The 13,126-nt window shown below is 38.3% G+C and overlaps 1 protein-coding gene across 22 annotated transcripts in view; it reads left to right on the top strand.

Moving 5' to 3' along the window:
* The window catches only part of NRXN1 (neurexin 1), a 1,245,618-nt gene that overhangs the window by 903,328 nt on the left and 329,164 nt on the right, over window positions 1-13,126 (top strand). For all 22 annotated transcript variants that reach the window (XM_075535230.1, XM_075535229.1, XM_075535227.1 and 19 more), the window contains one exon: window positions 4,781-4,962. In XM_075535230.1, the coding sequence (XP_075391345.1) occupies window positions 4,781-4,962 (182 nt within the window). The remainder of the gene's footprint in view (window positions 1-4,780; window positions 4,963-13,126) is intronic.

Below are 13,126 nucleotides of genomic sequence, written 5' to 3'. Positions count from 1 at the left end.
TCAGAATTCAGAAATTAATTTCATTATTGTTCATGTAACAAGGAGTCAGAGCAACCAATACTTGGGCAAACCCATATGTGCTGCTTGGTTTTCTTTTTCAATCTTTTTAGAGATTGCATTAGTGTTACCAAAATGGCATGAGTTTTCAAGGGCACAGGCATGGGAAAGAAGCTTGGCAAGAAGGGGTAAGGGGAAGGGGAGGGGAGAGTTATTGCTGTAATCGTATGTGCAAGTAAAACCGTGGAAACATTCGTAACATAATATCGTAGGTAATTCACATGTTAGGTATCAGACATCCTTTGTATAATTTTGACAAACAATTCTCAGTGTCAGTGTTATTGATGGCACTGGTTTTGCATCCAATGGAGCCAGCTAGCTGTGTTCATGAATGTATCGTGACAAATACCCACTTGCTGCACAACTTACATGCGGAGGTCGCTGAAACCACTTTAGGCTTGAGTCATCCTTACATTCAATGATGTGAATGATGTCAAGGTTAATTTTCAAAAAATCCATTAGTAGTCATGGCACTGATGTCTTGATGCTCGTCATACAGAAGCTGCATAAATAATCCAGGCAGCAGATTCCTCTGCTAATCGATGACAAACTAGGAGCTGTGATTAAAATGTGCTGCTGCATATTAAGATCTTTAAAATAAAATAAAACCTGTTTTAATAAATACAAAAATCAGAAGATGAAACTAAGTTGTTGTTAATTTTGTGCAGATTTTCCCTTTATCCTGCAGCCAAAATTTTGTTTTTTCATCTTGCTGTCATAGCCAGTTATACAATGGAAGATACTGTATGTTGATGAACTGATTCTTCTCATGAAAACTTCTATGCGATGTAATGCATAATATCCCTAACATCGTCAACTCTCCGTGAAGGAAAAATACAAATATAATTGGTTTATGTGAACAAAAGTGATAATTCAAGGAATAAAACACTAAAAGGGTTCATCAGAACTGAAATGTAGTAGCCATCTTTTTGAACACGACTGAGAAAATCATTCAATTTTCCTAAGCTTTTTATATTAAAATAAAACAAAGTTAAAATGCTAACCAATCTATAGATTTATAACAAACGGATAAACAAAACCCAGCTCCCTGCATCAACCCATAGCAACCCTACAGGTGGAGTTGACTGGCCCCGTGGGCTAATGAGACGGTAACTCTTTATTGGAGTAGAAAGCCTCAACTTTCGCCATGGGGCTGCTGGTGGTTTCCAACTGATGACTTTGAGGTTAGCAGCCCCCATGCATGGCCCACTGTGCCCCACATCTCCTTCACAGTAGACTCACACATGTACAAATACATCTCACTGTGTTTAGGAGTCATTTTATTAAAATACGCCCCAAACATTGGAATACTACTTCATCAATTTTATGTTTTCAAGTACACACAGACCCAAACCACTAACTCTCTTTAAAATTAATTGACTATTTAGCATGCACCAGGAACTCTTTTAAGGTGCAACTGTGTGTATTTTCTTAATCCCCACCGAAGCATGGTGAGTTAGATTTTTTTCAGTCCAGAGCTTACATTTTTAATTTACAAGTTATTCTACTGTAGTGAAGTGCATCATGACCTTGACTCAGAAAAAAAAAGGACTGTAAGGAAATGAATTTTTAACTGTAATGATTGGATTTGATTATGGGGATAGCCTCATATTTTTAAGGCTGTATGTTTTCAAAATGGCTCTTTGGAAATTTCCTAGCTTGGCAGAGGGACGGCTTTAAGAACAGAGTGGATTCTGTAGAGTCTGACTGAACTGATTTGATCAAAGCAGAGGTGGGAGAAGAGCACTGTGGGAGTGACCTTCCTCAGTCGTTGGATGCAGTTGTGCTGATGTGGAGGCACAACCCAATGTGTCCCTGTGCGTAGAGGAGAGATTTCCCTTCAGATAGCGCTGGAAAAATTGAAAGCAGAAAAAAACAAACAAACCCAAAAAACGACAGTGCACGAGACACTGTTGTGCCATTCTTTTTGTTTGGTTTTGTTGAAACGTGAGGATCTGAAAACTGTCTATTAGCGAGAAAGATCAGACACCTGCATAGTCATCACCGAGTCTTGACAATGTGAGGGGCAGGTGGAAATGTGAGGGGAAATTAAATTTTGAACAGTGATATTTGTATTATCTCTCCGAAAATACAAACATTTACATGATTGTCCCCAAGTTCTACAAATGAGCAAATAGAGACTTTCGAATTCTCTATGCTGAAGAAGTGTGTCCTAAACCAAATGTCAATCTGCATATATTAAATGTTCTGTCATCTCACACCCATGTGCTATTTTTAATGTTATTTACATCATGGGAGGTGAAAGAAGAATATATGACCATGAGGTACAAATGCCACTTTATGGATATGAGACATTAGACTATGATAACTGTTGGCTTTGATAAATTCAGACTAACATCCAATGAATTTTTCTTGACAGTTTGTTACGATAGAAGAGATATAACTTTATTTAAAAAAATGCTTGATTTCCACTCAAGGTCTAGTTCCGGTGGATACTAGGTTTAGTACCACTTCTGCTACTTAATTTTTAATTGTATGTGAGATAAAAATCAGTTTATTATATCAATTATCAATTTACAATGCTTATGCTTAGTTTCCTCGACTGAAAACGAGGAGGAGCAATGCCTTCTCTAACTTCCATCCAGAAGTGCAGAAGAATGAAAGAATTATTGTGAGAGTAAATGTTAAAAAGCACTATATGTTGTAGACTACTGTAACTTAGCTATCCATGCTCCTTTGTGGATTCTGGATTCATTTGAATTGTTAAACAGATTTTACATTATTAACAGAATCTTTTTCCCCCTTATTTCACTTGAGTAGATCCTAGAGAGCGCAGTTAGTTAGAGGGAAGAAAATGAAGCTATAGAGTACTAGCACTCATTATGTACATCCGCATAAAGAAACCTCACTTTTATATGATTTTGTATTACTTTCATGGCTATAGGTTATTCTTAAATAGTTAATATTTAATCATGTGATGATATTCACCATCATAAAATTTTTATCAAACAGTGCTTTCTGGTTAATATTCTGGTGAACACACATCTGATGTTATAAACAGTTGTGGAAAACTCTGGCCCTTCAAATGTTGGGAGAATCAGAGGCTCATAGAAAAAATGAAGTGAAAGATAATGGACATTTTCTGTGAACCTTGTGAAACCTCCCCACTGTACAAATTTGGATATTCTGATGGGGTGTGTGTGTGTATGTGAGCTGGCTGGAGCCTGTGAACTTTGCTTTGCTCTTTTCCCATCAGAGGGACTGTGTCTAAAAGTATTGATATAGGAGAACTCAGCTTTGATGTCATTGGACTTTTAAATAAGATTATTCTTTAGCGCTTTGACTTTTACTACTTTCCTGCCATGTGTCTTGGCTAGACCAACACAGCAAGACCTGTGCCCCCGTCAGACACAGTAACAACACGATAAACACGATAGGGGTGGTTAGCATTTTTTCAGGGGTCTCTGGATATGTCTCCAAGTGAGTGCAAAAAACACTCCCCAAAATGAAACAAACAATGACAAAGAAAGGACTGGCCTCAACATCGAAAAGGGGCCCAATATTAACGTGACCAGCTCTTTAATGTGCACGAATGTGACAGAGAATCAATCTGCAGTAATTATTAAACTTGTCACTCATACGGATTTTATGTGTGCATATCTTGAGACGACACTGGAATTCACACAGTTTTTGCACAAAACTTTAACACTTGGTAGACTCTTCCCATCAATACAAAGTGCTTGTAGCTCAACATTCAATATCCTTTCTGTTAACCTTACCATGTTTGGAATACACTCTGCAGACCATATTTGTTGGCCTATTTCTCATTAAACATTACACACCCTCTATAAAGCCCATATTGTAAGTCATGGGCAAACAGAAATGAATATTTAAGGCCCCCTTTATCAGAGATGAAGAACTCTTTTCGATGGATCTTTTAATGCCTCTTGAATGATTCTGACTGAAAGAATCCATTGTACTGAGGTCTACGCGATAGAGGCTGCCGGTGCACTGAGATGGTACTCCACATTTATTTCAGTGCATTTTTATTTTGTAAAAAAATTAAGGTGGAGAATTTACTAATATTTCTGTCATAAGTAAAATTTGCCATTTACTAAATGAGGACATGGCATTATTCTTCGTGCTGTAAAACTAGTATTTGGCTTAAGGCGTGGGGAAGGCCTTTTTATGATAATGGATAGTTTGACAGCTACTAGATGTAGCTTGTTAAATAAGACCTGACTTCTCTGGATGGGAACTATTTTCTGGACATGAATATTAAGGGTTGCGGGGGTTCATTCATCAGTTATCATCTGTCACGTGTGAACAGACCCTTTACCTCTAACATTTGATCATAGCGTATTTGTTGTGAGTTGCCCCACTGTGCTGTAGGCCCTGTCACATCTACATGCAGCTCTTGTTTCAAAGACTAGTTGATATATGTTGCTGCTGCATTGGGATGTTTCCAAAGCCATTGTTTTCTACTAAAGTATTTCTTTAGAAGTGGCAAGAGGAAATAAAACGCTATTACATTTCATGCTTGTCCAAGTCAATGGAAAAGGTAATAATCTCCCATTTGTTTGGAAACACCTGCTGGCAGATTTAATGAATGTATTAAGAATTGAGCTGGCTCTCCGTTCCTTTTAAACTAATGCTGTCCCCTTTTGTGAGTTCGTTGAATTGAAACCTATTATTTGTGTAGCCATAGGTTTGTGTGGACTTTGCATGTATAGACTAATTCGTTTTTGTTTCTGTTTTTCAGCTGGGACAACATACATCTTCAGCAAAGGTGGTGGACAAATTACGTATAAGTGGCCTCCCAATGACCGACCAAGTACGCGAGCAGACAGACTGGCCATAGGGTTTAGCACTGTGCAGAAGGAAGCCATATTGGTGCGAGTGGACAGTTCTTCAGGCCTGGGTGATTACCTAGAGCTGCATATAGTAAGTGCTTTGAAAATAAGATTACACGTTTTAATATTAGCTTTTTGTAAATATTTTATAAACCTTTCTCTTGGAAGTTTCTTTCCTTTGGCAACCAGGGAAGAAAAAAATCAAATGCAAATTCCTCTGAATTCTGTGTGGGGAGAGAGAGAGAGAGAGAGAGAGAGAGAGAGAGAGAGAGAGAGAGAGAGAGAGAGAGAGAGAGAGAGAGACTGAAACTGTGTTTTTGTGTGTACAGTTGAGAGACTGAAACTGTGTTTTTGTGTGGACAGTTTTAGTGTCTTTAAGCCAACTTTCCAAATTAATAAAATAAGCTATGCCCAGTGGATCCTATTTTATTGGGTTGGAAGCAGAACTTGTAATATTGGTGTCATCACATTTACTGGAGTGAATTTATCTGTTTCTTTTCTGTCCAGGAAAGAAAATGGCTAATGTAACACAAAGTGGGGAATTTATAAATAATTGCTGATATGTAGGAAATAACTTGCATAATATTGACTCACTGGGATACATAGAGTATAAAGAAAACTCATTGAGAAGCGGCCATTTATGTCTTGGAACTATTCCTTTTTTTCTCTAGTGCTAAACTTCCTGCATGATTTTACACAGTACATAGTAGAGGGTCAACAATAGTTCATGATTAAAAAGTTTTCTTTTTGTTTTAAAGTTGTCATAATTGACTTTTTAAGATCCTTCTATTTCTATGTGTAAATTAATACTAATAAGAATAGTCGTAACACTTAATATCCTAAATTCCTTTTAAATAGATGTAAATAATTTATTGACTCATAAAAATAAACTGAAACCGTGACAGAGATTCATGAAATCCAACGGTTTGTTTAATGACAGAAGGTTTAATAAAGTCCTGTCTTCTGGAATGTTCCGGAAGCATCTAAATCATTTGATCTTTGTTTGTACGTCTGTGGTTTAGTTTTTTTCTTCCCTGCTAGTTGAAGTCATTTAAATTTGCCTTGTTTTGCTTTTATGTATCTCCCTATAAACCCCACCCCGCCTTTACCAGCAGCCATTTCTTGAAGCGCATACAGATCATGTTCTTATTTTATCGAAACTGGCATTTATGGACTAGTCTTAACATGTTTCGGTAAACCATCAACTATAAAAATACATTAACATAGATTTTTACAAGGTTTTAGTTCTCGTTCATGTTTTCGTCTCCTAAACCATTTTATTAGTAGCTAATCCAGACACCATACCATTCCATAGTTTGAGTTTGTAGTATTTTCTGTGTTTTTTTTTCTTTTCACTTATCTTGTAATCTCGGTTTTGCAACAGACTTCTAGACTTTCCAATACGCTGAATAGGGTTTTCACTAAGCACAAGGGCTGAATTCATTGCTAATCTTGAGAGGGAAATACAAAAGGCCTCAGCACCACCATCATAGAACCATCATACATTTTCAGCTCAAGAGGCAGTGGTCAAAATGGAAGCCCTGGGCCCGTAATTCCAGCTACCTTTCAGGAAATCTCCACCATCAACACGGAGAGCATCTGGACTTTGATGGCCTCATAAATAAATGATCAGTTGAGATCAACTTAACCAGTGCAATAAAGAGTCTTGCTGTTTAGAGAAAGCTCAACTTTCTAAATATATTTTCTCAGTTCTTATTTATGATCTTGGCTACTTCAGAATATAAATAAATAAAACAGGAGTTTTTTTTCCTTTTGATAGAAATTACTTATTGATCCATAAGCAATTACACTTTCACCCAAAGAACAGGTTCTGGAACCATCACTGTCAAATCATAAGGGGCCGTGTTACCGAGTAACACAGAGTACTTTGTTTGCTCTATGGCCAACTGGGTTGTTGAATCTCTCTTGTGGGTTGCTGTTGACTTGGTTCCAACTCATACTGACCCCATGTACAACAGAACTTAACACTGCCTGCCCCTCCGCCATCCTCATAATTATGAACATTTGAGCCCATTGTTGCAGCCACTGTGTCAATCCATTTTTTAAAGGTCTACTTCACTTTCACTACCCCCTCCACTTTCCTGAGCATGATGTCCTTTTCCAGGCTCTGGTCTTAATAACATATCCAAAGGACATGAGAGCAAGTCTTTCCATCGTGTCTTTGAGGAGCATTCTGGCTGTACTTCTTCCAAGACAGATTTGGATTTTGTTGTTGTTGTTGTTTTTTGGCACTCCATGGTCCTTTCAATATTCAATATTTTGGTGTAGAAGAATAGGATTTATTTTCAATTCAGAATATATGGCTTAAATTTCGAACACAAATAGGATTGACTTTCTAATTGTCCATGCCAATCCAATACCTTCCACCGTCCTGTCCTGGGAGCTCTTTTGTGAGAACACCCTTCTTTCTGACCATTCACTTGGATTCAGTCCTTGTCTCTACACACTCTCCCTCTTGGACTTGATATTTTCAAACTCGCTGTGCTTCCGGAGCCTTTCCTTGACTTCCCACCACCATCATTGTTGTTCAGCCCGACCCATGTCTGTTTCCATTACTGTGACTCAGTCTTAAACCAAACATGGCCAAATAAAAGTTTATAACCCGGTCTTCTTTCTTCATTCCCTACAAGGACTCCTGAGCCATTAGGGGATTGGCAAGTTGTTTGTTTGAAAGCAAGCTGATTTTTCTCAAGTTCTTAATGCCTAATAAACACTATGAGCTGGTCTCTGGTTTTCATTTTACTGCGAAGTTTACCTCGAATACATTTCTCTACCATTGAGTACATAATAGAGGGAGAAAAAAACAAGTTTGGAATTAGAAAAGGAGATAAAGAGAAAGCAAAAGAAAATACAAATACCTGTGAAGCTTGTAGGGAGTAATGCCAAAGCCCATGATTGGCAGAAGCATAAATATTCTTCATATTAACACAAGGATTAGAGTAGACTCAAATGCGGTTTTACCAAATCATTTAAGTAGTAGTGAGAAAATCTTGGTTTTCGAAGATCAATTCTGATAATTCTTTCAGAATTCGAAATTTTCAAGAAAAAAATCTTTATAAAAGAGTGGACAAATATTGTTTGATTTTGATATCATGACTATAACTTAATTAAAATCAATGCTATTGACAACATATATATCTAAAAATTAACAATTTTTGTTGTCCATTGGATTAAAAACCAAATTTATGTAATTCTAAAGGTCAGGAGTGATATAACTATCCTATTTAAAAATCATATTTCCATTCTTAATTAAAAAGTGAACCAATAAAGTATAAAACTGATTGCAATCATTAAAAGGTGCTTCCATCTTGCTGTATAATGTAACTTTAAAAAATCTGATTGGCATATAATTTTGATGAAATTTTGAATATTTGTCATCATTTATACCCATTTTTTTCCTGAATGATCGTATTCAATTTTACTTGAAAATATAATCATATCTAAATTTTGATTAACTATATGCTTAACAATATAACAACTTGGAATAAAATGGCTTTAGTGCAGGTGATTTAGTTCTGATCGGTGATTTTTTGGTTGTATTAATATTCATGTTCTCACTGTTAACCTCAAGCCATATGATGTCACTTTTGAGGCTGCAAGGTTTTAAAGGGAGTGTACAGGCATGTAGTGAGGATCAACTAAACAATATAATTATGAGATTACTATTGCACAATATAATGAATAAGTGGTCTTATAAATGATATACTGAATATATTGTAATTTGGTTTAGTTATAGACATTTAACTTTTCAATTATTTAGATTAAGTGAAAGAGTTTGGTTTCTATATAGTCATTGAATGCTTTGCTTTGGATATAAAACTCATTATACAAAAAAAACCCCTCATACAACAGCTATATAATTGAATCGTTATAGGATATATGCATTCATTTATGTCATTTTCAGAAATCTTCATCTAAGAATTCATTTTGAAATTTGCTTTTTTTAGAAGAAAGTCTATGCTAAGAAATTTCATTGGATGACTAATTATCTCTTCTTTATAATTACATATTTTATTATAGCTCACATTTACCTTGAATTGTTCTCTAGTTATTTATATCTCTATTATTTCCAAATAGAGATAAAATTTCAGATAGCCGAGAACATGATGCATAATAATTATGATGATTAATAATGAAAATACTATAATATAGAATTATAGGTTTTCATCATCCATTTTTAGACAATGCTGGATGCCTCTCCAGCGGTATTTATTGAGCACCTGATCTAGCACTGGCAGTCACACACTGGGCTGCTAACTTCCAAGATAAGCAGTTCGAAACCATTAGCCACTCCGCAAGAGAAAACAAGGGTTTCTATTTTCTTAAAGAGTTACTTCTCAGAAACTTACAGGGCAGTTTCACCCTCTCATGGGGGCTTGCTATGAGTAGCAGCAGCAAGGTGGCAGTGGGAAGTTCGTGAACACAGTACAAAGGAGCCTTACATAGCACTGCCAGGGAAGTGTTGCACTGCTAACCACACTGTTGGAAGTTCGAACCCACTAGCTTCTCTGGTAGAAGAAAGTTTAGGTTTCTGACTCCTATGAAGAAACTCTTGGAGAATTACTATGAACCTGAACCTCCTCACTGCCAGTGGTTTGGTTCGGTTATACAGGGATGTGTTACAATCTATGGATACAAAAATAAATGAGCTTACCATTTAGTCTCCTCATAAATATTATGATATGAATAAATGAAAACGTAGCCTGAGAACCTGGAAACTTACAGGGCGTATTAAACTATTCCCCCTGATGACATATTTCTGCCTGAGAATTTTGCAAAATGGGCGCTTCCAGAAACAGCTTTAATTTATTATTTATTACACATGATCTTTGGTCACTGTGCACCCAGGAACCTTTTACTGTTGCCAAACTGTTCATGACCTACAGTTTAAGAAGCTACATTTCTCCGACAGTGCTGTGCCCAACCGTTCTGGTATTTAATCTGCCCCTCCTCCTTTACTTTGATATGGATTCTGGTAAAGACCTATGCAGTAACATTCGTCATGCAGTAGCATTCATCATTTCAACGTCCTTTACACTCATCATTCAATGGCATTCATGATCATGTTGTTCAACCATTATCGTGATAGGGTGACAAATGTTCTCTCATCCTCTGCAGTTCTAATTTTTAATCAAATTGGATTTATGTGAACAAGAAGCAAATGATAGGTTATTAAGGTAGAGCTTATTAAAAAGTGACTTTCAAATGATAAAGTCTTATGTCATCGCTGTTATTCGTCACCGAGGCCACTCGGACCCAGAGTTCCCTTCTATGTCCTAGAGGAAACACTGTCGGAGTCCCTTGTTACAGCTCTGGTGCCAGTCCATCCATGGACTAATGCATCTGAGTAGTCCAAAGTCATTGGTAAATACAAAAATATTTAGAAATGCTATGCAAAATACCCAGCTGAAAAGTTTTTTTTGGTAACTTTCAAGATTGCTCTAGAATTGGATGGCAATCATTACCTTTAGAAGAAAGAGCTCTAGTTCATGAGTCTAGTGATGTTAGTTGGAAATTACCGCCTCTCCAACTTACGAAGGCCTCTAACGCGTGGGCTTCTTCTCTGCTCGGAATATGAACGTGGGCCTTGCTTCTGACCAGAGGAAGTGCTGTGAAGGGTAGAGGCGAGGAGGAAGGGAGTGTGTTCTTTGAAATCCTTTCATCTTGGGAGCATGAAAGAGCATTGCAAATGTGATTCGTGAATTGTACATATTTGCCTTAAGTGTTTCTTCTTTGTACTTTGCTAGGTCGGAAGCCTTATTTCTGCAAGCTAGCTCTTAATTGATTTTAATTTAGGAACACACCTTTTGATCAGCAATTTTAGTGTAGACTCAAAGCATACTGTACTTATATATAGTAAACATTACACATCCCAAAATAACGTATCGATCTGCACTTCACACTGCTTATCTCGCTGCTCTACTAAGAGTCAATCCAAAACACCTCTGAAAGTCAGCAATTATACATGGGTGCCTATCTCTCTTGACAAGATAAATGACATTTAAAAAAAAGCCTAACGGATGCCTTTCCCCCATTGTACTAGTCTCCTCCAAACTCTTGAAGGTATAAAGGATGCACTGGATCTTGGATAAAATGTGGGAGTAATGGTCACATTTCTATTAGCTTAGTGTGATCTGGGAATCTGCAGACCCGTTCTGTTTTAGGGGATCAAATAAATCAAAACAAATTCCTCCTTCCATCATCCCCCCCACCCTCACCCTTGGAAGTTAGTTCAGTTTTTTGTTTTAGAATTTACTGGTTGATCTCTGGATTTGGCGTCTAGATCCCTGGCAGTGTTTCCTCCTTTGACTGTCCATGGCTGTGAAATCTGGAAAAAGAGATTCACAGCAATGATCTCTTTTGGCGCCTTCTCAGTCCATGTCCTCATTGCTTAAATGCTTATGCAACTGCTTCTCCCTCTCAGGAACCCCCCTGCTTCATTCGCAGACTTTGCTAACCAAGACGTGTACTTGTGCCAGGTTAATTTACTAAACCGTGTCTCTGATCACGTTTCTTTCTCTGCCAAAATGCATTAGTGCCTCCCCACTGCATACAGATGAGGGCAAACCCTGTGCCTGATTTAGGTTCTCCAATCCATTTACACATTCCTTACTTACTCCTATCTTCTTTCTGCTCCAGGGAAATTTTCTAAACCATTATTGTTAGTGTTTTGTAGATGAGTTGATTCTTGTTATCTCTTTATTTCTAGTTTCTGTCCCAAAGGTTTCTTCCTACTTTCTCCCACTATTTAGATTCACCTCAGTCATACAATTTTCTGTTGAGATGTTGGGGTTTTTCAGGATTGGCCCTGGGAGCTTGTAATCTTTTGAGTTAGCAGGACGAAGTGCAGGGCTCAAGAATCCCTTTAGGGCTGCTCTTTAAACAAGAGCAAACATGGTCTATAGAAGCTTCTCCAATCTGTGGCACGCTATTTTCTCTTCATCCATTGCTTCGTAACACGTGTGTTACATGAGGCCTTCCAATACCTCTGCAGGAAGCCAGCTGCATGGCTCCATCAAGCTCTTTCTCCGTATGTCAGCCGTCAAAGCAAGAGGCATCTGGATTCCTTTCTTACTACTGATTCCATTTCCATCTTTTGGAGCTTCCAAGCCCTCTTTACCTTTAGCAGCTGGAAAAATCGAATGTTTATTCGATTCTATACCAGACTGGCTCGGCATCCCAGAGCACCTTAGCTGGGTGATTCCAGTTCATGATCTCCCAGGATGGAGCTGTCAGCCCGGGCTGCCATCATGTCAGGGTTCCCCCAGACTGGAGAATCCACTTCTAAGCTTACACGTCAGAACTTCCACTTCCTCACTTTGTGAGTCCAGTGTGATGCACACAATGTGGAAGCCTGCATGTGCCTGAGCAACTGATCTGAAGGGAGAGGGAGAGAGACGTGAAAGAGAAAGAAGAGAGAGAGAGACACACAGAGGCAAAAGATGAAAGTTGGTCGTGCAACAGACTTTACGTGACATGCTGTTGATTCTGCTCACATCAGGCCTGGGTTACAATTTGGGGTTAGAGGGCTATCTAAGGACATGGATACCAGGAAATGGGGATAACCCGGATTAATCTTAGAGGCTGGCTGGGAGGCAAAGACTACGTGCAGTCTCTGAGGTACAAACATCCAATTTATGAATAACTCTTATGCCCTTGTGATGCAGGGCTTCAAGCTGGCTCTGTCCAAATTGGGAAGCAAGACAAGAACAGACTTGAATTGTTATTGTTCGAGCTCTTCACAACAATAACCAGAAGAGGGGAAATTCCTGACGGAATCCCTGCCATGGGAGACTGGGAGAAGCCGAGGGAACCCTTTCCGGGACCTTAGGCATGAGAATGGACTGTTGGTAGGACTGTGGCTGGGTCACCGGGACATGTATTTGGAACCGCACGATTCGTAGCTCTCTTTGAGTGGCGCAGCCCTGCTTTGAGGTTATATGAATTTGCTCTCCCTTTGAAGTGACCGAGCCAACCCCTACTGGTGATGGCATTCTTCATCACTATCACCGTTACTTCTAACAAGGGTAGCTTTTAAATCAACGAATAATGGGCTTTTGACTTTTTCTTGCACTGGAAAAACAAAACAAACAAAACTGGCGCTGGATAGTGTAGTGGTTATGCTTTGGGCTGCTACCTGCAAAGTCACCTTTTCAAAAGCTCAGGGGAAAAGGGAGACTTGGTATTCCCATAAAGAGTTATCGTCTTCGAAGCTTACAGGGTAATTCTACCCT

This window comes from Tenrec ecaudatus, chromosome 17, assembly GCF_050624435.1.
Source record: "Tenrec ecaudatus isolate mTenEca1 chromosome 17, mTenEca1.hap1, whole genome shotgun sequence".
In the NCBI taxonomy this organism is placed as follows: domain Eukaryota; kingdom Metazoa; phylum Chordata; class Mammalia; order Afrosoricida; family Tenrecidae; genus Tenrec; species Tenrec ecaudatus.
Note: the sequence above shows the minus strand (reverse complement) of the source record. Positions and strands in the feature narration are given on the sequence as shown.